The sequence below is a fragment of the Phyllopteryx taeniolatus genome, chromosome 6 (assembly GCF_024500385.1).
Source record: "Phyllopteryx taeniolatus isolate TA_2022b chromosome 6, UOR_Ptae_1.2, whole genome shotgun sequence".
Classification (NCBI taxonomy): domain Eukaryota; kingdom Metazoa; phylum Chordata; class Actinopteri; order Syngnathiformes; family Syngnathidae; genus Phyllopteryx; species Phyllopteryx taeniolatus.
In genome coordinates this window covers 28,133,051-28,156,698 of record NC_084507.1, presented here as the reverse complement: position 1 = coordinate 28,156,698, position 23,648 = coordinate 28,133,051, and the positions used below count along the sequence as shown (strand labels likewise).

General features: G+C 39.9%; 4 protein-coding genes and 1 long non-coding RNA gene across 6 annotated transcripts; 2 read left to right on the top strand and 3 right to left on the bottom strand.

Annotated features, from left to right (window-relative positions):
* Window positions 1-2,275: 2,275 nt before the first annotated feature.
* Window positions 2,276-7,644, bottom strand: has1 (hyaluronan synthase 1). The gene is made up of 5 exons (XM_061775989.1): window positions 7,379-7,644; window positions 5,851-6,584; window positions 4,966-5,191; window positions 4,754-4,886; window positions 2,276-4,078 (listed from the first exon to the last, which is right to left on the bottom strand). Exons 2-5 carry the CDS (start codon window positions 6,559-6,561, stop codon window positions 3,403-3,405), a joined length of 1,746 nt encoding a protein of 581 aa, XP_061631973.1. The 5' UTR covers window positions 6,562-6,584; window positions 7,379-7,644; the 3' UTR covers window positions 2,276-3,402.
* A 2,306-nt stretch (window positions 7,645-9,950) lies between these two features.
* On the top strand, window positions 9,951-14,233 carry clxn (calaxin). Of its 2 annotated transcripts, none has more exons than XM_061776028.1 (6): window positions 9,951-10,319; window positions 11,755-11,913; window positions 12,929-13,033; window positions 13,111-13,259; window positions 13,745-13,849; window positions 13,927-14,233. In XM_061776028.1, the coding sequence occupies exons 1-6, from the start codon at window positions 10,190-10,192 to the stop codon at window positions 13,972-13,974; spliced, it is 696 nt and encodes a 231-aa protein (XP_061632012.1). In that variant the 5' UTR covers window positions 9,951-10,189; the 3' UTR covers window positions 13,975-14,233. The 2 variants fall into 2 exon arrangements, with proteins under 2 accessions (XP_061632012.1, XP_061632013.1); XM_061776029.1 differs by lacking the exon at window positions 9,951-10,319 and adding an exon at window positions 11,271-11,583 and having other exon boundaries at window positions 13,927-14,228.
* On the bottom strand, window positions 14,234-17,510 carry rbm48 (RNA binding motif protein 48). The gene is made up of 5 exons (XM_061776009.1): window positions 17,121-17,510; window positions 16,798-16,988; window positions 15,612-15,757; window positions 14,489-15,018; window positions 14,234-14,354 (listed from the first exon to the last, which is right to left on the bottom strand). The coding sequence occupies exons 1-5, from the start codon at window positions 17,334-17,336 to the stop codon at window positions 14,292-14,294; spliced, it is 1,146 nt and encodes a 381-aa protein (XP_061631993.1). The 5' UTR covers window positions 17,337-17,510; the 3' UTR covers window positions 14,234-14,291.
* Window positions 17,511-18,552: 1,042 nt separating this feature from the next.
* LOC133479286 (trypsin-3-like) lies at window positions 18,553-21,884 on the bottom strand. Its single transcript, XM_061776023.1, is given in 6 exon segments — window positions 18,553-18,807; window positions 18,809-18,817; window positions 18,898-19,034; window positions 19,761-20,023; window positions 20,105-20,264; window positions 21,837-21,884. Coding segments are annotated over 6 exon segments (750 nt in total). The 5' UTR covers window positions 21,877-21,884; the 3' UTR covers window positions 18,553-18,666.
* Window positions 18,759-20,335, top strand: LOC133479297 (uncharacterized). Its single transcript, XR_009788903.1, has 3 exons — window positions 18,759-18,852; window positions 18,925-19,026; window positions 20,117-20,335. It is a non-coding gene; the product is annotated as an uncharacterized LOC133479297 (long non-coding RNA).
* Window positions 21,885-23,648: the final 1,764 nt, after the last annotated feature.

Sequence of the window (23,648 nt, the reverse complement as noted above, 5' to 3'; positions counted from 1 at the left end):
TGCGCCTTCCAACCAGTTTTGCTCAGTGTTAATCAATAACGACGTCATTCAGCATACGTAGATATTTTTCCAAAAGACAATTAGCTGTGTACAGTAGGCCTATAATACAGCCTTGCTGCAGCCTAACTCATGCCTCCACAACTCACATAAAATACAAAGTAAAAAATAAAAAACCTTCCTCAGAAGACATAAATGACTACGATAAGCTATTTACAGCTGTCACACTTCTAAGGAACACTCGCTTTATCTTAGCAATCACAATAAACTTATGAGTCTTTCCACCAACTATTCCACAGCTTGAGTATTTTTTAACTCGAAATATAAAAATACAGATATTGACCTACTTAAAATATGTGTTGGCTCGTCTCAGGAAACTTATTTGTTTATATGTCAATACTTTATTGCACTGAAACTCCTCATTTGAGTAACAGAACTGACAGTAGGTTTTTGGCATCAAATTAGCAAATGCATAAAATATGACATTTGCGCTAATGGCATGTTGACACGAAGCACATTAGAGGGATTCAACAAATATGTATTTGTACAGATTATTTTTTTTTTAATTACAAAAAAACATTATTTAAGTATACCGGTCTGTGCTGAGATCTTAATCTGGCCCCCTTCAATTTTGGCCTTCCCATGAATTGTTTTTTGTTTATTTTTGTTGAGAAAAGAAACTTAAAGTATAGTTAGAATAAGGACTAACACAAATATGTCAAAATTCTAACAATTATAAAGGTTTTAAATTATTATATTTCATCATAAAGTCTTAATTTTAGGGACTGGGGCCAGGCACCAAATTATATTTTTCCATTGTTCAAGGTAGGTATTAATTTTTAAAATTGTATTTATTAAATATGCAATCAAATCAGTGTGTAGGACACTCAATACATCCATCCATTTTCTGAGCCGCTTCTCCTCACTAGGGTCGCGGGAAGTGCTGGAGCCTATCCCAGCTGTCATCGGGCAGGAGGCGGGGTACACCCTGAACTGGTTGCCAGTCAATCGCAGGGCACATACAAACAAACAACCATTCGCACTCACAGTCACACCTGCGGGCAATTTAGAGTCTCCAATTAATGCATGTTTTTTGGGATGTGGGAGGAAACCGGAGTGCCCGGAGAAAACCCACGCAGGCACGGGGAGAACATGCAAACTCCACACAGGCGGGGCCGGGGATTGAACCCGGGTCCTCAGAACTGTGAGGCTGACGCTCTAACCGGTCGACCACCGTGCCGCACACGTAATACAATGTATTCAAATTAATTGCTTAATAAAAAATTATATTTTACAGCTAATTTTATCCGGAATTTTTTTATTTGATTTCCTTGTGACCCTAATGGAATTCGGTGGAATACAGTACTGAGGAAATCCCAATTGCCAAGCCTGTGCCCTACTGTCATATTTTGTTTGTTTATTAACATACATCATCATCATCTGTAACCGTGTCAACCTTTGTGTTTGCTCCAATTCATTCCCGCCTTATCTATCTTGTCCTCCTTGATTCGTTGCCGATTTCGGTGGAATGATTATCACTTTGTTAATAATTAAAATGTGTATTTGACAAACACCTCTCCATCAAATACAATAATATATATTGCTCGCTAGCTGTCAAGCTTAGTGGTTTTTAAATTCTAGTCAGAAAACTTTAAATGTTCATGTTCTTTTCTACAGTGACATGGAAAAGTGTTAGCCCTCTTCTCAAATTATTATTTTTTTGTAGTTTCCTCCCTTTAATCTTTAAGATCATCCAATAAATGTAACCCGGGTAAACATCAAGATGCCAGTGACTTTATTTCTCATCTCTAATTTCTTTGGATCGTGGTGGCATTTTATTACACCTTTTTGAGATCTTTTGGCCGACTTCATTTTTGTCAGACGGGTTCTATTTAAGTGATTTCTTGATTGAACAGGCCTGGAGGTGAAAATTAACGCAGCTTTCTAAAAAATGTGATTAGCCGCAGCTCATTTGTGATTTAACAAGGAGGGCAATTGTTTTTTTCACACAGGGCCAGGTAGCTTTGAATACATTTTTTGTCTCTTAATAAATAAAATCACCATTTAAATACTGCATTTCATGTTTAAGTCTACCTTTGTCTGATATTTACATTTGTTTGACAATCATAAACATTAAAGTAGGGGGGAAAAAGAGAATTTGAGAAGAGGCCAAATAATTTTTCACAGCACTGTATCTTTGTAGCTATCTGGCTAGCTAAGCGGTTAATTGTTTGTAGTTTGAAAACTATTTGTACAATTTGCTTGAAAAATATTTTTTTTACATTATTCAATTTACCTTGTGTATGTTTTTATGTTTTAAATTAGAAAATATTTACTTGTTAAAATTGTATCAAGTCTTATCTTGCTAGCTAGCTAGCGATTGAGCTGCCTAAGTTTAGGTGTGTGATTTCTTTTTTCTTTTTTTTTAAGTGATTTGTATACAAAGACAGCAGAAGTTAAAAGTTAGAAAAATATTTTTTTATTCACATTTTTTCTTCACATGACGACATCAAGCCATTTCAAATCCTTTGTTGTTTTATTAAACGTGTAAAAAAAAAAAAAACGACCAAAAAAACTGCTCATACATTCATACTTCACACGTGAGTGGACTGCTACACCGTTTTGTTAAATTACTGCATAAACGTGGCTGTATTCATTTGATGTGTTTCTTTTGTAATGGCAATCATCTATGAAGTGAAGTCTCAGTATAGGCATATACATAGTTTTATTTCATGCAGTTCTAGCTGGGGCACACCTGATACATGCTTCCATGAACAAATAGCAAAAATGATGTCGGTCCCTCAGAGCGTGGGAGTGGTCTCTTATCAGGAACTCAGTGTTTTGGCTCAGAAGTTTCCGTGAAGGTCTCTGGGAGCCAGGTGGACTCCCTTTTTCTCACATCGCAAATCCCACGATTTTGACAAAGGGGATTCCAAAGCAAGGGTCATTTGAAACATATACATATGTAGACACGTTGCGTATTTTCAAGTGTGCAACCCTGCAGCAAAGAACCCTCGGAACTCCAGTGCAACAACAAAAGTAGTGAAAAGTGTTTTTTGTTTTTGTTCTTACCGCTATTCACATATGTACAAACACATATTTCATATAAATATTTCGACAATACCCAAGACCCCGTATGTAATGTGTGTCTCTTATTTAAGTGCATAGGCCCAAAAGCCCTCAGTACAGTTTCATTTCAATGTGCAAAAAACACGTCCGTGTCAAAGGGTGTTCTGGTCCTTATACTAATTAATACTGCATTCACTCTGTTGGTTGGTTTAGCAGCTGCATGAAAAGCCCTTCATTATCCTGAGATTGGAGACAAAATAAATACATTAATTTCAAATTTAAAAGAGCAAACGTATAATAAATTAACTCAGCGGGACGTCACTAGACGTTGTGGACCTACACCTTCAACGTGTAACTTTTGGCACGTGGCCGACATAACCTGCGGAACCACACCCAGTATAAAACCATCATGATCAGCCAGTAACATAAGTAGACTATGCAACCAAAGATAAGAAATTCCGTTTCCAGACTTTTTTCCGGGGTAAACCATTCGACTTGATACTCTCTGTAGATTGTGTAACCCAGTCCTGACAATAAAATGGCTGCCCACACAGACAGGGGCAGCAGGGGCATGTAGTTCCCCACAATCTTACGCCGGCCCGACGTCCCCCAGCTGCTCTTGTTCATGGTGATGATGGCGAAGTACTTGGCCGGCAGCAGGCTGGTCATGTACAAAGCCGAGTAGAGCGACATGAACACCATCACCAGGTCCCGCCGCAGGATGCAGGCGTACGCCGCTTTCACCAGCCCGATCAGCTGGATGCAGCACAGCACCCACAGGATGTCCCACAACGTGCCCGTCCAGAACAACTGGATGATGGTGGCCGTGACGAAGAAGGGGAAAACCCCCGAGACGATGGACTCGTAGGTCATCCACAGGTTGTGCTTGTGCCACCACATGGCGTTGAAGAGCCACTCGCGGAAGTAGGACTTTGTCCAGCGGGTCTGCTGGTTGAGCCAGCGCAAGAACTGAGCCGGCGTCTCCGTGTAGCATTTGGAGCGAGATGTGTATCTGGAGAGGAAAAAGATCAGTGGAGACTCCACGTTATTGGCCGCCGACAGTGCCTTTGTTTGATATTGTACATTTACGACGCCGCTTATTAGCAAAGTTGTCATTCACAATTCACTTATACATTGATGAAGTGTATTCAAAAGATGGCTTTGTCCTGGAGGACAAGAAGCAGTTGGTGTTTCTTTACGTTGTTAATGTATCCTACGGAGATTTTGTATAGATCTTCCAAAAACACACAAACAATTCTGTTTTTTTCTACTAAGTTCTTGTCATGTAAACGTAGCCTTCATTTGTGGAAATAAATTTGTTTCAAACTTAATTTTTCCGTTCCTGTCTTTCCTTGGGGCAGAGTGCCATCTGCCCCTCGTTTACCAATCAACCAACCTAATGGGTGTGCCTGACATATATTGGGCACAAATGACGCTCCACAAATTAAGCGGGTGACCTGACCAGCAGAAGGTACTCTGGCAATTCAGTGGCTCTACAGCTAGCATTTTATTGCAGCAATAAAGTTTTGTAGTGAATAACAAATCAGTGTTGAAACCATTGGAGTTTGATAAAATATCAATAAAACTGGGTGTTGTGTTTTACTAATATGTGGCCTACCTTTGTGTATAAAAAGATTGGAAGGTTATATTGTGCAGTTACTGTAGCATTGTTTAAAACATTGCTTACTTTGTGGCATATCCTATGCTCAGCATGCGGTTGGTAAGATGTCTGTCATCTCCAAAGGTGCAGTGAGTCCCCAAAAACTTTTGATTGTACCAAGATTCCAGAAATGCCTGAAGAAGATCATTCCTGTAGAGACCTAATCCACAAGAGCGTCAAGTTTACATTTATGGCGAAAGATTGCACTGGCGTCGGTTTTTCTCGAGAAATAAACATACCCAAAGGTCCACTTATGCAGGAGACGCAGTTGAAGAAGGACTGGCAAGAGCGCTCTATGTTGAAGGCCATCCAGTAGCGAAGGCTGCTCATGAAGCTGATGTACGAGTCCTTCATGTTGAGGATCATCACATCCCCGCCGACTGCGCCGTACTTGGTGTTACTCTCCAGCACCTTGCACAGCTCCACTGTGGCCAGGGAGTCCAGCTTGGTGTCCGAGTCGCATACCTGAATGAGCGTACGGCCAGCCGTTTGAAAATGTATTGCATACAACTGATAGAGTACGCCTGCGAGTATGGAGTATGCTTCATTTGTATGTGTTGCTGCACCATGTGGGGAACAGTATCATTGAAGGTTTATGATTGCTGTATCATCAATGCTAATTTCTTTTTGCATTATATGTTAGCATTAAGCTAGTGGACTTACGTTAGACACGGGTACAGGTATCCTGTTTAAGGTTCACGCTCTTTGTCCTCGCGAGTATGTCAATGCAGAGCATTCGTTCGTCTTGCTCTTGACTAGCGGTATCGGTATTGCTCGTTAGCAGGATCGTTTCCGCAGCATTGTGCGATAAGACTTAATTGATATGGACAGCACAGATGTCAACTAATGAACAATGTTGCCTCACTAATAACATGTAGTTGCCCTACCTGTGATGACAAAGCGCATACCAGTACATGGAGCCTGAGGCTGAATATCAAGGATATTGAATATATGCTCAAATGACTTGCCATGAAGCCATCTGAGCATTTGTCGATATCCAACAAAAGCACTCAATTGTCTTATTAGTGAGGACAAAGAGCCTAGCGGACATGAACCTTAAGCTGGACATCAAGTTTTATCGAATCAATGTTTAATAGACTGAGATGAAGCAGAGCTCGACCTACCTGGATGTAGTCGACTGAAGATCCGAGGGCCTTAAAGGCGGTGTACATCACCTCCCGCTTGCCACCCCACTTCTGCATGATGCACACACAGGATTTGGTCTGGATCAGGTGCTCCACTTCCTTTCGCTGGGGGTCCTCTCCTATAATATAGTTTCCCCCTAACCCTCCCGGCCCCATGGAACCGGTCTCCTCATCGTGCTGCACCTGAGTGGGGTCCCACGTGTGGTAGTTGTTGTCCCACACGTAACAGGCGGGGTCCCGGTCGGCGAAAACCTCCAAGAACATCTCCATCATGTAGCGGTCGTCGTCGCTGTTCCCGTCGACCACCATGATGATGCGCAGCAGTTCGGACGGGTACTCTAGGGCCCGGACGGAGTTGAGGCACTCTCTGAGGTAGACGGGGTCCTCCTGATAGGCGGAGATGGTGAAGCCGATGGTCTTGGTGAAGGTGCACCGTTTTTTGCGACTCTTCATCTGCCATTGCTCGATGAAGGCGAAGAGGCTCTGGACCAGCACGTGAAGCGAGAGCAGGAGGCCATAAAAGCCGAAGGAGATGATTCCATACGTGGAGGTGACCAGCTGGAAACCTGCCACGTAGGCCCACACCATCACACCAAGGACGATCAGCGCGAAGAGGAACGTGAAGATGGCTCGGAGTATGGAGCCCAGCTTCTTGAGGAGAGGTTTCAGCTCCATTGTGTGTCTGGACATGGACGGTCAGTGCACCTGTATAACTGGGGCATAAAAAAAGAACGTCCAATAAAGTCTCTCGGTGGTTTTATGAGCACACTCATTATGAAACGTAACAGGCTGCCACGCCTACTAAATGTTTGCTATGCTCATTGGAAAATCATGGCAAAGGACACGTAAATTAGAATAGCAACTGTCTATTTGCTATATGGACACTGAAGTCAAATACAGTACTGTTTTTTCTCATCTCAATTCAAGGCAGCATTTCAAAAAAGAAAAAAAATATAACAAAGCTAAAAAAAAAGAAGAAAAAAAAAGAAAGAAATGGAAGCTAATTCAAACGTAACATCTTGTAAAATAAATGAGTTATTCATAACGAGAGTGAATGAAGGACTAAAAATGCCATACAGCACTTGACTGTCGAGAATGAATTTCTACAATGTGAATTTTATCAAAGTGGACGGTATGTGATTATATATACTGTTGTTAACGACAATAGAGTACAAGTTTACCATGGGAGATATTCACAACTGACATGAAACACTTGGAAAAACTGTAAAATTACATCATAATAATAATAATACATGTATAGAATTTAAAATGCTGCAGATGGGTATAAGGTGGACACATGACAAAGACATACTGTAGTTCACAGGGGCTTTACATAATAATAATTGTATTTATTTTTTAAATAACGGTGTAAATAATTTGGTTTGTTCTAATTTAAAGTTCAAATTCAACCCGAAATAAAATGAAAAATAGTAGGTGTTTTGTTTTTTAAACCCCTAAATAAGGAGCACATTGAAATATGAAGTGATCCGTTGGGATCCATCTGTACCTGGCGTTGCGCTGGCGACGCATCCACTCTCGCGTTGCTCCTGTGTGGTGAGCTGGTGTGCAGGAGTTTGTCTTTATAAGCTCCCAACTTGGATGTGAAGAGCCATGTGCGCGCCGGCCTGAGAGTGAGTGATGATCGAACGGCGCCCCCGCTGAGTCAGCCGTGCGTCAGTGAGACTGTGCAAGGCGGTGGTCCCCTTGGCTGCAAGAGCGCGCCCTCCACACTCCTTTGTTCTGGGTTTCTTTTCTTTTCTTTTCTTCTTTTTTTTTTTTTTTTACTCAATCATCACCATAATGTCCGCTATCCCCTATTCCACAAAGTAAAATAACCGACTTGTGTTGCACGGTTGTGCTTGGTCTTTTTTGTCTCTTGAATTTTCACAACCAACCTGGCACCTTTACCCCCCTCCACCTCTCCCCTCACCCTCCTCCAACATTATTTGGCAAGCATGTAAAAATCAAAACTGGAACACCCCCCTCCCCTTTGTAGCTTGATTTTCATTCATACATTCCATTTCAAAGCATTGCGATCAGATCAACCTTGAAAGTTAACACAAAAGTAACTCGTGTTTTTCTTTCCAAATTAAATGGCGCCCTCTACTGGCCGTTTCCTTCCACTGCAAAATTAAATGAGTTTAAATTTGTCTTTCTCTTTCGGCCACTTTTTTTTTTTTTACTGTCAATTATATCCGATATCATTTTGACAACAGACATAGGAATAGTTCTTTTAATAACATATTGCTCAAGATTATTTTTTTTTAATCAAAACAACATGTTCCCATAGCTTTGCTAATGTTTTGAACTGACGGAGGAAGAACAAGAAGAAGAAGAAGAAGGAAATTATTTGGATACTTGACACAACAACAAAAAACTGCACACAAAATGCTTTCCCCTCTTTTATTACCTTTCATAATGAATAAAGAAAAATGCTAGGTAGCGTTTTTTCTTTATTCATTATTTTATGCTATGTGTTCCCATAGCTTTGCTAACATCGTGGACGGAATAGCTAAAAATACTAAATTAGCTATTGGTAACACCGGACAAACTACACCTTATTTGTATGTTGTTTTGTTTTTTTGTTTTGTTTTTTTTTGTTCGAGGAAAAAAAATGAGTAAGTGCAAACGTAAAAGGGAAATGTTACTGTCAGTTATATCCAATAATGTTTTGACAACTTGGCACAACAACAAAAAACAAATTTAGAAAAATTGCACACAAAGGGCTTTCCCTCTTTTACTAACTTTCTTAGTGCTTGTACTTAGAAAAAGGGTTAAAAAAAATTTTTTTTTAAAAAGCTACACACTACACCTTACACTTTGAATGTTTTTTACGATTATGCTGAGAATTTTTGAATGGCAGAAGCAGGATTTTGTTTATTGGTTTGTTTGCATTCATAAATCTCCTCTTTGGTCTTTCTCTTTGCCTCCAACCTGGCGGCTCCATTTCCAGCATCCTAACAATACATCCACTGTCCTTCCTCTGCGTATGTACAAACAAACCATCTCAATCTGGCCTCTCTGGCGTTGCCTCCAAGCCTTCAAGACCGCGCTGTCCCTCTGACGACCTCATTCCTGATCCTGACCATGCTTGTCACTGCCAAAGAGAATCTCAGCATCTTGAACTCTGCCGCTCAGTTTTCCGGTCTGTCTACTGCCTTGTGAACCTTTCTTTTCACTTGACCTGGTGCTCTTCTGTCACAGATCAGCGCCAACGCTTAAATAGCAATAAGGAGGAATATTTAGTTACTCGAAGGTGAGATCAAGCCCACTGTTGCACACTCACTTGCCAGCAAGATCCGGCCCGCAACGCCTTTGTAGATGCAAACTCAGGCTTCATAAAAATTGTGCGAGTTGCACAATTTACATTCAAACTCCATGAGTACAAGTGCATAAATGACCCTAACTATTCATTAAGCCCATTACCCTCCTGTTTTTAACCAATAATAATAACGGTAATCGAAGTGGACGGTATGTGATTATATAATATACTGTAGTTAACAACAATACAGTACAGGTTTAAGTAGTAATTTAAAATCCCAAAACATTTAACCCATAAATGCTCATAATAGATCGTTTTATTGTCGTATCATCCATCTGTTTTCTATGGGGTTTATAATGATTTGGGTCACATGCACATGAGCTGGAGCCGATTCCAACTGTCTTTGGACGAGTGGCCAGCCAATCACTGGGCACATTTGACAACAAGCATTCACAATCACATTCACCCAGACAATTTAGCCTTCAATGAACCTATATATATATATATATATATATATATATATTGCATGTAACATGCATGATTATGAGGGATGTGGGAGGAAGCGGCAGCGGTCGGAGTAAAAGCCACGCCAGCACGGGGAGAACATGCAACCAGAACCTTTCGGCTCGGAGGCAGATGTGCTAACCAGCTGTCCACCGTGCTACCTCATTGCATCATATTGTTCATGAATTTACGATGGTTCTTTTTTTGTTTGTCTTTTTTGTGTCTTTTTGCAAGCCGATCTGTTGACTGCTCATGAGGGTCCACACCCTTCCTTAACCACACGAGCTGCTTGAGCCATCACAACACGCACTATGCAGTCCAGGTCAGGCACAAATAGAAAGCCACCAGGCAGCTGATGTCATGTGAAGCAGCTGGGCCAGTTCATGAGTATATGGCAGGAGGTCAACTAGATGTGTTATTACTCTGACCTTTCCCCGCGAGATCTGTTTATGTGCTCAAATGGACTTTACAGATGATGATTATGCTGGAGGATGACGTTTCTATTAAAGTCAAGTTTCAACAAGATGACAGCATATCCTGGATGAGTAGTCGATGGAAAATTGTTGCGTTTTTAGTTTACTACCGACAGTGGTTTTTTTTTCTTTTTTGGAGCCTTTTTGTGCTGCGATTGGCTGGCGACAAGCGGATGGTGTAGCCCGACTCTCGCCCAAAGTCAGCTGGGGTAAGCTCCACCTCACCCGCCACTCTAATGAGGAGAACAGGAATGGAAAATGGATGCATGGATGGGATTTCAATTCATGAAACAGACAGTGGGTCACACGATCATGTGATGATTTTTAAATGATTATCATGGGGCACCAACCTGTTTAGAAAAGTCTCCATACCAGGAAAACTTTTTAAAGCATATTTTATTCTCAGAGGGAAACATTGTGAATGGTATAGGCAATACCGATTATTTGTGTTCCATGAGAAAACCTCCCAAGCGAAATGTGGTGTTAGCAATCTAGTTAAATTTGCACCGCTGCTTATTGCGCGGCAGAAACTTAGGAACTAAGTTGTTGGGTCCCAAAACCTGAGGAAAAAAAGAAAACTGGCATATGCGAGATGTGTTTACTAGGCTGAGGATGACAAGTATTGATTTGCTGCTCTATATTAAATATTATTATACTCAATGATGATATATTTTTCATTAAATGTTATATATTATATCAATTACCTATGGGTAATCAATTGTAAACATCCGGGACTCATACTAAGCTATAAGCTCCTTTTCCACGTCATTTTGTATTCTTAAGAAAATACATTTACATTTTTAAAATCAATATGTAAAACTATTCCATTTTACATGGTGCCTCAAATTTATCTTTAACAAATTTTTAAATTGATGAGAGTAAATGCAACTAACATTGCTTGAAATAGTTAAATAAAATTTGAAATTAAATTAAAACGGACCGGTGGGCCAGGTAATTCATAGATCTTTTTTTTTTTTAAGTTTTGCTCATACAGTAAGATATTTGAATAAAAATAAGTCCTTCACATTTTGAACTGTATTATTTATATTTCAATTATAGATTATCAATCACTTATTTGACAAAATAAATACAAATACAAGTAAAGCTAAAATGTATTTTATTATTGATTTTTTTTTTGCGTGAAATAAACAAAATATCATATAAATTAAAATTCACGTACGGAACTTTGGTCACCCCTGCTGTAGATTGTGAATAACCTCGATAAACAATGTTCTTGGTGGGTTAAAGGAAAGAAACGAGGAAATGTAATACGGTTCTCGTGAATTTCGTGAGCGCACGCCCTCTCCAGTGAAGCGCAGGTCAAAGCTGGGCGGTTGCTATGGCAACAACAGGTCAACTTCAGCTCGCGCTCCGCCACCACAGCGGACAACATGTTGCCTGCAAGAAGGTCCAAAATGTCCAAAAGGATGGTACAAAACCTCGCGGAAAGCATTTGCAAGCAAGTGGCCCACTGTGAGTATGATGCGATTTATTGTATTAGTTTTTTTTTTTTTTTTTGGGGGGGGGGGGGGGAAAGTAAGCTTGGAGTGTTTGAGCACTGCGCGACTTTTGACTCGTTAACGCGATGCAGCCGCACACCCGACGACGCTCATTTGTCCTTCCTTTCTGTTTTATTGGGCCTAGTCAATAAAAGAGAGGTGGAGTGCCTTATCGGAGAGTTCCGTTTTTTATTGGGCGAGCCGGCCAGTCCTGCGAGGTCAGTGGGCGGCTTGGACAGATGGAAGCTGAGAAGCTTTCTGCACAACACCCTTGGACTCACCAACGACACCATCATGGATGCAGGTGCAGTAGTACACTTTCTCTTTCACATACAGTGGATGTAAAACAAAAAAGTTCAAAAGCCAGGTTTTTTTGTGATAGAAAAAAAAAACAGACCCTGATAAATCATTGAAAAACTTTGCACCATTAATGTGACCAATATAATCTGTACAATAAAAAAAAATATATATATATATATATATATATATAGATATAGATAGATAGATATATATATATAAGCACATATGTCAAGAAAAGCCAACTAGAACTGGTGAACTTTACTGAAATGGTGGCATTTGTGTGCTGACTGTCATTCAACCTAAGTTTGAATGTGATTGGTTACTTCTGAACACAGCCACCTCCCCAGTTATGAGGGTGTGTACACTTGTGCTACGACATTATCTCAATTGTTTGTTTACTTCCTCTCGCGCAAAGATTTTATTTCAATTGAGTTGTAGAGGTTATAGGTCACATTAATGGTGGAAAAAAGTTTTGAAATAATTCTTCTTGGTCTCATTTATATATATATATATATCACAAAAACCGGGCATTTGACAAGGGGTGTGTAGACTTTTCATATCCACTGCACATACACCTAGAGGTGGCAAAAGTACTCACACTCTGTACTTAAGCTGTCGTAGATAATTTGAAATACTACAAAGACTCCAGGAGAAGAAGTACGGATTGAACTCTTTTACTTCCCAACAGAAGTTATCTCAAAGCACTTTAGACATTGAGCAGGTCAAGAACCACACTCCCTCTTAAAGCAGAAAACACAAATTCAACAATCGATCAATCCATTTTTTTTTAACAGTTTGTCCTTGGCAGATGTCTGCGTGGTTCACTCATTAGTGCTTAAATTTGTGATAGCCTTAAGATTTTTAAACACTACTGCACTTGTAGCTCCTTCAGGCCACACGTATTACAGTCAACTGTGTTTTTTTTGTTTGTTTTTTTTGTGTGTGTGACAAAATGTTAACCAGAAGCTCATTAAGATTGTGTAACCTGATGCATGATGTGATTGTGTGTGGTCCTGTAGTGTTCCGGACATTTGACAAAGACAATGACGGGTTTGTAAGCTTGAAAGAGTGGATTGAGGGACTAGCGGTTGTTCTTCGTGGCACCTTGGACGAAAGAATAACGTGTAAGTCTGAAAAGCATACCACTCAAGCGAGGACTTCACCCAGTGATAATACCCCTTTCTCCCCCCGTTTCTGTAAGACTGCTTCCACGTGTACGACTTGAACGCTGACAAGTACATCACCAGGGAGGAGATGTTACAAATGCTGAGGTACAGCCTCAGGCTGCCTGGAGAGGAGGACCCTTACGACGGGATCAAAGATCTGGTGGAGATCACACTCAAGAGGATGGTGAGAATCTTTTTTTTTAATTCAAGTCCAATGAATGGCATGAAATGGTACCAAGACAAATTCATTTTGTGTTTTTTACATACTTGGCAAATAAAGATGATTGTCAAGTGGTGAACTTCCAGAGGTTGAAAAAAAAAACTAGGCAATGTTACCTAAAACTGAATAAAACGGTCTCTAAACTTAAAACTTTAAATTGGACAAAAGCGGGAAAGCCCCCAGTTATGGGAACCTAAGTTTAGGGGGCAACTACCTTTTTGCACAGGGCCAGGTAGGCTTCAATAGTTTATTTTCCCTTAATAAATAAAATCCCCATTTAAAAACTGCAGTTTAATTGGGTTATCTTTATCTGATATTTACAATTGTTTCATGATCTTTAATATATTTAAAAAAAAAAAATTAAATTACAGTAACCTGCCTCACAGGGAGGAAAACAAGATCTATAAATCAACTTTTAAAAAATGTATTATTATTCTGTCCTTTCGCAGGACCGCGACCACGATGACAGGTTGTCTTTGGACGACTTTGAGAAGTCAGTGAAAGAGGTGAATCACATGCTTGAAGCTTTTGGAACTTGCCTCCCCAACACCACTGTGAGTTCAAACAGCTGTCCAGCCTAACCCCCAAAGACGTTCTTCCACTTAAAATCCTGTTTTCTCTCTTTTTACAGAGGATTGAGACTTTTGAGCAGCGTGTATTTCAGAGTCAAGTACACTGATGATGCTGTCATAGAAATATTTTATATACAGTAACAATAGCGGTCTATCTATGCAACACCCATCCATTTTCTTCAGCCCTTGGTAACCATTCCCACTCTCATCCACACCTTTGGACAAATTAAAGTCTGCAATGAATCGAACGTGCATGTTTTATGGGGGGAATGTGCGAAGAAGCTGGAGTACATGCAGAAAACTCACACAAGCACTATGGGAGAAGTTCAAAAGGTGTCAACAGATAAAAAAGGATGTTCAAAGAAACAATTTGAACAGTTGTTTTATTAATAGTTGTGATGATCGTATCAGTCAAGTGTCATGATTAAATGCGCCGACGTGGTTTAATCTTCTTTTCCACTGGTTTGAGGTCGAGAACTGATTCCACCTAAAAACAAAAACAGAACATTTTATTTAGGAACTTGTATGCATTCATGTATGCGTCAAGGCAGCATAAATAGAAAAATGCCCCTTTAATTATTAATGGTTCCAATACACAACACAAGAAGACAGGCGTGTTACCCGTTTCATTGTGTTCCTGATCAGGTTGACAGTTGCGTTCAGGGAGTTGTCCTCCATGTCCACTTTAGGAGCGGCCTCTAGTTTCGGCCCAATGAGTGGCTCATCTTTTCCGCTGACCTCAGCCGGCGAGTGTGAGACGAGCTCTTCAATCTTGCGTTTTCTGCTCTCCAAATGTGTTGTCCTCGGTACAAACGTGACCGCGGAGGGCTGATTCGAGGTCAGTGTAACCCGTGCACCTCGAGATTTATGTGAGTGCTTTTGGCAGTGGCTTGAGTTTGATGCCGCCGCCCCTTTCGCGTCAACAACAGCATTGTGCAACGTCCCCATTTTGTCCTCTGTTGGTACAGTCCTGTGGGGGCTTTTGTGTGCGGTGTAGTGATGTTCCTGAGGAGGTAGTGGCAGCAAAGGAAAGGCTGAATTCACGTTCCAACGCTCTCCTTCGCTGTCATGAGTGGGGATGACGGCTGCTGCGGGTTCTTCTGATGATGCCGGCTCTTGGTTCGCCGCCTCTTCCTGCTCCCTCTCTCGGACTTTAGAATAAAAAAAAACACACAATTGCAAATAAATATATAAACATAGATTAGGAAAATGTAAGACCAAAATATTTTTCTTAGGTTCCAAAAGTAGTCTGTAATATTCCTAGTGGACAAATATTAGCACTTTTACAAGTTTATTCTTGTAAAGGTACATTTTGTTTTTCTCTGAATACAGCAATATTTACAATAGTACAATAGCAGTAGAATCTTTTATCATGTATTCTCTTAAAATTATGTTGTTGTTGTTGTTGTAATTAAAGGACTATTCTCATAAAAAGGTGAGCACTATATTATCGTAAAATTACAACTTTGTCTCTTAATTTTATTCTCTTAAAACAAAAATCCTCTTTTTTACTGTAACTACTTTTACTCATGGGTGTTGGGTGTCACAGGGACTCAGTGACTGCGGGTGGGTGGGAGGTTTGTGTTTACACTTTTTATCAGATGCTAGACAAATAAAGGTTTGGTTGATGTATTGGTTATATTACTTTATGCAAAAAAAGTTAATTCAAGTAAAACCAACAACTTTTACTCAATTTTGTTATTTCTTTTCAGTGGGGGCGTAATAGTTGTTCGTAGGATTATACCTCTGTTCTGCGCCATCCTCATTACGTATCTCTTCCGGTCCTGAAGCTTCATCCTGGTGTCCTCTACCGTCTCATATTCAGGGACGTAGCAAACATGCAGCACACCGCCATAGAAACTCTTCTCATCCATGTGTCGTTTGGCAGCTCTGAAAAAGACAATTCACAGAAGACTTGTTATTCAGATGGGATCCACATTGTGATGGATTAAAGATCTTTTTAATGAAGTGCAGACTTTCTCCCTGTACTTAAGTAGATTTTTCGGGCATCTGTACTTAGGTTTTTATTTTACTGACGACTTTTACTTTTACTATCTACATTTGAAAACGGATATCTGGACTTTCCACTTCTTACTTTATCAAAATAGGCTTCTTTCAACTCCCATGGATGTCAACATGATGTATTAAAAAAAAAAAAAAAAATAAAATAAAATAAGGGATGTAACAGAGAGGTAAAGTCAACCACGGTTGAGATCTTGATCGATTGAGATCTTGGAGTCTTGCTAAGGCGGAATAAAGAGAGTGGCCAGCAATGCCATAAAGGAATGTAAACCAGGGAGCGTTACAGACAACAGCAACAGATTCGGACAAGCAAAATATTCCCCATCCTGGGCCTCATTAAAAGAATTGTTTGACATTGGTCGGCTACAAGAATTACTTGTGGTGAATATATTGTGTCTCTTAAAAAACAGTTTCCGGCGATCAAAAATTGACAAGTCTTATCTTAAATAACAGATAAAAGTAAGACTTATTTTTCTGTTATTATCATTAGCTATTTTTGCTTTTTTTTGTGTGTTTGTTTCTCACTTCACAAGGTTAGCTAAGCTGTTGGAATCAGTTGTTTTAATAGTATAAACATCAAGCCAAAACTAACTAGCTCTTGGTTGGAAAAAAAAAAACATCATCATCATCAACATGATTTATTTCTTCTTAATACAAATTACTGTCAGTGCAGTTTTTTATTGTTGTTGTCAAGTTATCAAACTGGGCATTATATATTATTGACAATAAAAAAATAAATACTTGTGTACTTCAGGAATTTCATAGTCTATACTATTTTACATTTGATTGAGTACAGTTCTGCATTCACGAGTTCTGCATTCACGAGTCAAATTATTATTATTTTTTTACAAAACTATGTGTACTTCTGCCACAACTGTGTACTATTATTAAGCGAAAGCGCTATGAACCTGGCACTAGTGAGCTTCTGGAACTTGACAAGGTAGACCTCGGTGAACTCTTCGGCGGGGTACTCGTCCAAGGGCCTGTACTCTTGCACGACTCCATACAAAGCACACAGCTGGATGAGCTCTGTCATAACTCCGATGGCGGGGACCCCTTGTACCATCACATAACAAGACTCCAAATTGACGGTGTACACCTGACATGAAGACAGACAAGAAGACAAAAGTTCCCCTTTTCAAAGCGCTTTCTTTACTTTCCTTTGACTCACACAGGACTTCGAAACTAAGCTACATCCAACTCTGGATTTTATAAGAGCTTTATAGCTTACCTTGACGGCCCTGGCTTTCCTCCCCTCTCGATATTTAGGTCGAGATATGCACACTTTCCGCTGTTCGTGGTGTTTGTAAACCTCCGGAGCCTTCCAGCAGCTACTACCCGCCGCCATGTTTGCTGGAAACACGTTTCCAGTTTGTGCACTTTCAAAATAAGAGGCAACCCTCAAAAGCGGCGAAGTCGTTGGAGTACAGTTCGGGGATGCAATCATTTATTTTGAAGCGCAGCGGGAAGTAAACGACGAGATCGGATAGTGGCGCCATTAATGCTAATTTAGCACGTTGTTGCTAGATATTGCAACTTTTTTTCGAATGACTTTTCCCTCTCTAAACGACACCCAATAATTTTCTGTCACACAATCACACAATGGCCTATCGGCTAATAGCTGCAATCTACTCACATTAGAAAAGGGACTTACTGTGAAATCTGAGTCTGTTTAGTTGTAAACAAATCCATTATATTCTGTTACAGTATGTGATTGGCAACAGCTGAATACGCAGGCTAATTGCATCTTCTGCCATCTAGTGGATAAGCATTTAATTGCTCTGCCTGTCACTACATTGCTGAACAAAGAGATATTATTTGTTGTAATAAATAATGATTTCCAAACCATTAAGGGAAATTGGATAATTTTCTACAGCACACCTGACGATTTCTCACGGCACAGTGGTTAGGAATCACTGCACAAGATTGTCGCACAATAATTTGCTTACCTTTGTTGTTGTTAAAAGGAACATTAATAAATGTATTGACAGGCTGTTGAAAGGTGAATCTATCCCCAAGGCTTTAAAATCAAAGCTGAAATCTTTGAGATTCCAATATGGTGCCAAATGACATCCACTCAGATCACGTACACATGCTCCTTCACTGGCTCAAGATTTTAATTTCCATGTAAATAACCAACTACAACATTTTTTGCTTGTTTCCCCTGCATTTAAGGTCACACACACAACCACTAAAACATGACCCTCCAATTGAAAAGAGCAAAATACAACATTTGGAACTGGGCTCCCCATTCAGTGATTATGGAGAAAGGCCAGAGTGTATGACATGCTTTGCAATTTTAAAGCCGCATAGAGCAGCATTGCTGTATTTTTTGCTCTAGTGATTTACAGTACATGTCATGTTAGTACATTTGTGTTCTGCTGAGATTTTTTGAACATGAACAGTTTGTAGGCATTTCATTAAAACACAGTTTGTGGTGATGTTAAATAATTGGGAAACGCTTGAGATCTGCTACTTAAGTCAGAGTCAAGTTTACCAATGTTATAAATTGTGCCACTGGCATACGATTGAAACCTTATGGACGTGACCAAAACACCTGTCAGTCAAGTCAATTGAAACCCATTAATGTTTAAAAAAGAAGAAAAGGGGGGAAAAAACAGTGCACATGAGCTGTGCTAGTGTGGGAAAAAGTGACAGAAAAGCAGATGTTCTCACGTCATTTATTTTTGGTCTCTTTTTGCACCCTCATGCTCTGCGTTGCCACACTGATAGACCACAAGGACACTTCACAATGTTCTCACATCAGTCTTCCAAGTTTAGTCTATCATCATTGTCTTCTTGATCCATGTGACGTAATTGCAAACTTTAGTGTACACTCCGGGCTTGTTTCTCAGTGCGCAGCCTTTCCCCCACGACACCACTCCGTGGAGCACTCCATCACATGTCATTGGACCCCCCGGAGTCACCCTGTGCATCAAAGAGATGAATTATTATTGCAGTGGGTATGTCTTCAAGAAACGCACTGTTGGGCGACATCTCCTAATTACCTGACAGGAGTCTTTGCCTCCCTCCAGGTAACCGGCGCAGATCATGTTGTCAGTGATTTGGAGAGGATATGCATTAAAGCATGCATCATCACTCAGGAGAGGGACATCCAGGCACTGCAGCATATGAGGGTACCTCGCTAAAAAGAATGCATGACAAAGGATTTAGTGTGTGCAGAAACAATTAGGCTTTTACAGTCCCATGACATTTTTAGGTATGTTGGAACCTCCACTTTCAATTTTTACATAGATATTGCAATTGAACTCATCTGCACCCAAACTTGTAAACTTACAAATTAAAGTACTTCAACTGAATAGAACACATTATTTGAACCTATTGTAAACATATCTGAACACACAAAAAAACTGCAAGCATAAAATGTATAGAAAACACTGAGCACATTGTAGGGCCTGTGTGTGTAGCTTTAATAGACAGGGCCTGAGAGGGTGGCATGTGATGATGGTGAGTGAGTGTGAGCTGTGGTTGACAGCACTTCCTGCATGAGTGTCTTCATTGTGGTTTTTGTGTTTTACTGTTCTCCCTGCATTCTATAAACCGCTAAAAAGTGCATTAGTGACTGTGGCTCTCCTTTCCTACATGCGAGAGCATTACAGTCAGTTATTTAATAAGAAATTAATTTCAAAGATTCTTGGTGCAAGTGCTTGGTGGGCCTAATTAAACAAAGGAGTGGGCCATATGTGGCTTTTCTCACTTCTGCTTTAGACGCTCACTCAGCTGGTATCGCAAGTTTGCCAAAGTCTCACATGATGTCACACATATAGTAATAACAAAGTTTTCATCTTGACTTCAGAGCCATATTTTTTCCAGAAAGTATTACTTGTAAGACGTTAGTCCCAGAACTCACAGCCTTCATCACTGGGGCGGATGCTCCCCCAACCAGAGACATGGCACACGGTCCCATCAGTGGAACATTTAGAAGGGAGCGTCGCAGGACGAACGTGGCTGCTCAGAGAGGCGGGCCGACTCAGCTTGATGAGCATGATGTCGCTGTCCTGTGTGCGGGGGTTGTAGTCGGGATGGCGAATGAACTCGGCAGACATGATGTGCTGCTCAGGGCCCTCGGGCTCCCAGAGGTCATGTTCCCCAAGCCGCACCTCTACATTGGATCTTGATGAGGCATTTAAGATTATTCAACACTCCTGTGCAAAGGTTCATGATTTGAAAAGTAATAGTGGTCATTTGTCTCACTTTGCTCTGCAGTGGGCAGCAGAGAACACCCACTCTGGCGACAGGAGTGCCCCTCCGCAGACGTTGTACCCAGTAAAGAGAGACACTTGGTAGGGCACTGAGTTTCTGGGACACTCGTACCCGCCGACTATCCTGTCATTGTCCTTCAGTGCAGCTGCAGCTAAAATTGACAAACCATCAAAAATAATCCATCAACCTATCAGCATATGTACGGAGGATATTAAAAGTCTACACACCCCTGGTTTTTGTGTTACAAAAAAATGAGAGTGCAATAAATAAGTTCAAAACCTGTCCAACTCAAGTGAATTTTTAAATATCTTTTCAGGAGGGGGAGTAAAAATAAAAAATGGAAAAAATGCGCTTGCACAATTGTGCACACCCTGTGAAATTGGGATGTGGCTGTGTTCAGAATTAACCTACCACATTCAAACATGTCAAATGGGAGTCAGCACACCCCTGCCACCATTTACAGCTGGCCCCAAATAAAGTTCAGATGTTCTATTAGACTTGTCTTGACCGTATTTTTTTTGGTTTTCTAGCAGAAGGCTGAAGGCTTCGCGCTAACACTGACTGCTATTTCAAACAGTTCATAATGCCATCCATCTTGAGTGATTGGTGTCTGAGGCAATATTCTCATTTTTTAGCCTCTGCCCGTTTGACGGGGGTTTAAATAAAGCCCCTGTGATGCTCACATCCTCTTTATCCGCCCGAATGCAACTTGACAACTTTTGTAAATGTTTATATTGCAACTGGCATTCTAAAGGTCATTGTTTTCATTTCTTTAACAGTGGGAGACAAAAAATAGATTTTGCTGTCATTGTAAGACTAGCCCCTCTTGTGATTTAAAAAACGTGTATTTGAAATATTTTGCTTGGTTGTGTCTTTTCTAAAACTAAAGCTGCTTTTGAGGAATAATGTGTCTTCTATACAGTATTAGACCGTTAAGATCACTGCTGCAGCACAAGCGTGTGTTTAAATATAAAGTAGTGATATACTGTTGGCGGAACACTGGTGTGACATGGGGAAATCATCCAGTTTCACTTAATTGTTTAGAAATCTATTAATATACTACAACTTATGTCTTTGTTCGTCTATCTATGCCAATGATATATAGTGACAGGCCGAACAATTAAATACTCTTCCACTAGATAGCAGAAGGTCCATAATTAAAGTGTATTATCGTGTTTTGTTACCTATATGGTCTAATGTGAAATGCAATTGCCCATGCAGCCCTCCACCGACCTAAATCTTGAGTTAACTGTGATTAACCACGCTTTTTGGACAGCTGAGTTTAATTTTACTGGCCACACCCAGGCCTGATTATCGCCAGATTTGTTGAAACAAGAAATAACTTTGGGGATAGAGCATTGCTTTTCATTCCACCCGCTCATGTTGTCCCTTCAAGAGAATTAAACTCGGCGATCACTTTCTTGAATAATATTGTAGTCATGATAGAAGTCTAAAAAGTCGCTTAATATCGCGACCAAATCACTAAGTTGGCTACGCTAAAAGGTTTTTGTAAAAGAGCTCCCCTGTTCATTGCCATGTTGTTAGTGTAAGCAGTGCACAACAGATGGGATGTGCTTTGATCTACAGCAGCTGCTAAAAAAAAGTTTAAAAAAAATCATCCTGACAAATAAAATCAATCGTCAAGCCCTAATTTGTATAACACGTCCACCCTGCTTTGCTATAATATATTATATATATTATAATATTATTTTTTTTAGAATACCTGCACTTCCAAAGCGAGCGAGGAGAACCAAAAGCTTCATTCCCTCCATTCCCCAGAACAGCAGTGTTAATGTGACCTCAAGCTATTACTTTAAGCAGTGTGAGTGCTCTTATCTCTTTGTTCTCAAGGTCTGTTTTCGTCACACCTCAAAGTACACTAAACATCTGCTACATTACCCGTAAAGTGTTTATATGTTCACATTACAGTGGATATACTGTAGGATGAGCACACCCGTGTTAAAAACAAATACATTGTTGTTGTTTTTTTGTTTTTTTTTTACTGTTAAAACATCCAACCTTGAGTAAACCTATGTTTAAAGAAAAGCTTAGCTTCACCAGAGGAACATGAAAGTTTTGAAATGACGAAAAAAAAAAGCCCAGACCTAAACCCACAACATAATCTGCGGGGTGACCTGAGTAGGGTTGTGCACGTCCTCAAGGAGCTTTTGCGATCAAATCTAACCACTTTTGGGTTGTTTTTCTATTTATTTATTTATGTTTATTTACTTTTTGATTTAATGTATACAGTACATACAGTAATGCCCCACTGATCATTATGACAAAAAGTAAGTTGTGGCTGTGTTGCAATACATAATGTTCCCAACGTCACCGTCCACATTGCTAACCTAAAATGTGAGTCATCTGTATGTTACGAGTCAATAATTCATTTCACTTTACGGTTATTAAAACAAAATATGAATTCATTGTGCGGTGGCTTTATGAGTCAGAGTGGTTTACTCATGTATGAACATATAGGCGGTAATCAACAACAGACAGGAACACAGTTGAATGTGAGAGAACGTTGAACCAAACCCTGTGATTAGACACTTAAGGCTAAAATACAACACATTCCCTTCCAGCACAGGCAGGTTCTACCCCTCTTTTGCGAAAAATTCCATCTTGGTCTTGCAGCTCATGCCTTGCGCTCTTTGACTTCAAATAAAACACACACAAATTTAATTGGTCCCACTCTGCTAAGTATTTCTTTGAAACAAATACTGTTATCTTCCTGTTGTGATGTTCCTTTCTCTGCATTTAATTTGACCTGGAAATAACTTGAATTAACTGCCCTTTACTTTTTAAATTGTGATCAATGCTACAACGGGTGGCGTCGTTATATGCAAAAAAAATAAAAAATAAAAAAACGACTTAACTAGGCTACAAACCAAAAACATTACAGTACTCGATTTACAGTCTGAAGTTGTTTTTTAACTTCCAGTTTCTCTTCCGATGGTAGTATTGTTAATTGCAAAAACAAGACAAATGATTCATTATTCTTAATAATACTTTGTAAGTGAAATACAATTGCAACTGTCTGATTTTGTTTGTGTAGCCACTTGAGTTATAGGGCTTCATCATAACTGCCCCATTGACCAATAAAAACGGGCACAGAAAGAGACGCGAATGACGATAAGAAGTTTGTACACTCTATTTCCTCAAATAGTGGCCGTTCCTCTGATAGACACCGTACCCCAATTTGCCGCAAGGTGCATTATCCTCTAACGGCAAAGATCTCTTCTATTAGAAAACTATGGTCGTAATTGTCATCATTTTAGTTCATATATGTTATTGTTCTCACACCAACTGTTGACCCCATGTAAAATGTTTGAAAGGTTTTTTTTTTTTGTTTTTCCAAAAACTTTCACTGTGTCACATGTGACACACAGATGCCTGTTTATTTATACATCTGCACAGCAGAAATTGTGATGGAACTAAATAAATAGAAGGCTTTTATTAAAAGAAACTTTCCGCATTGTATTTGAACTCAGCGATAAGAATGATAAATGCACAGGCCGTAGTGTTAATCTTAGCA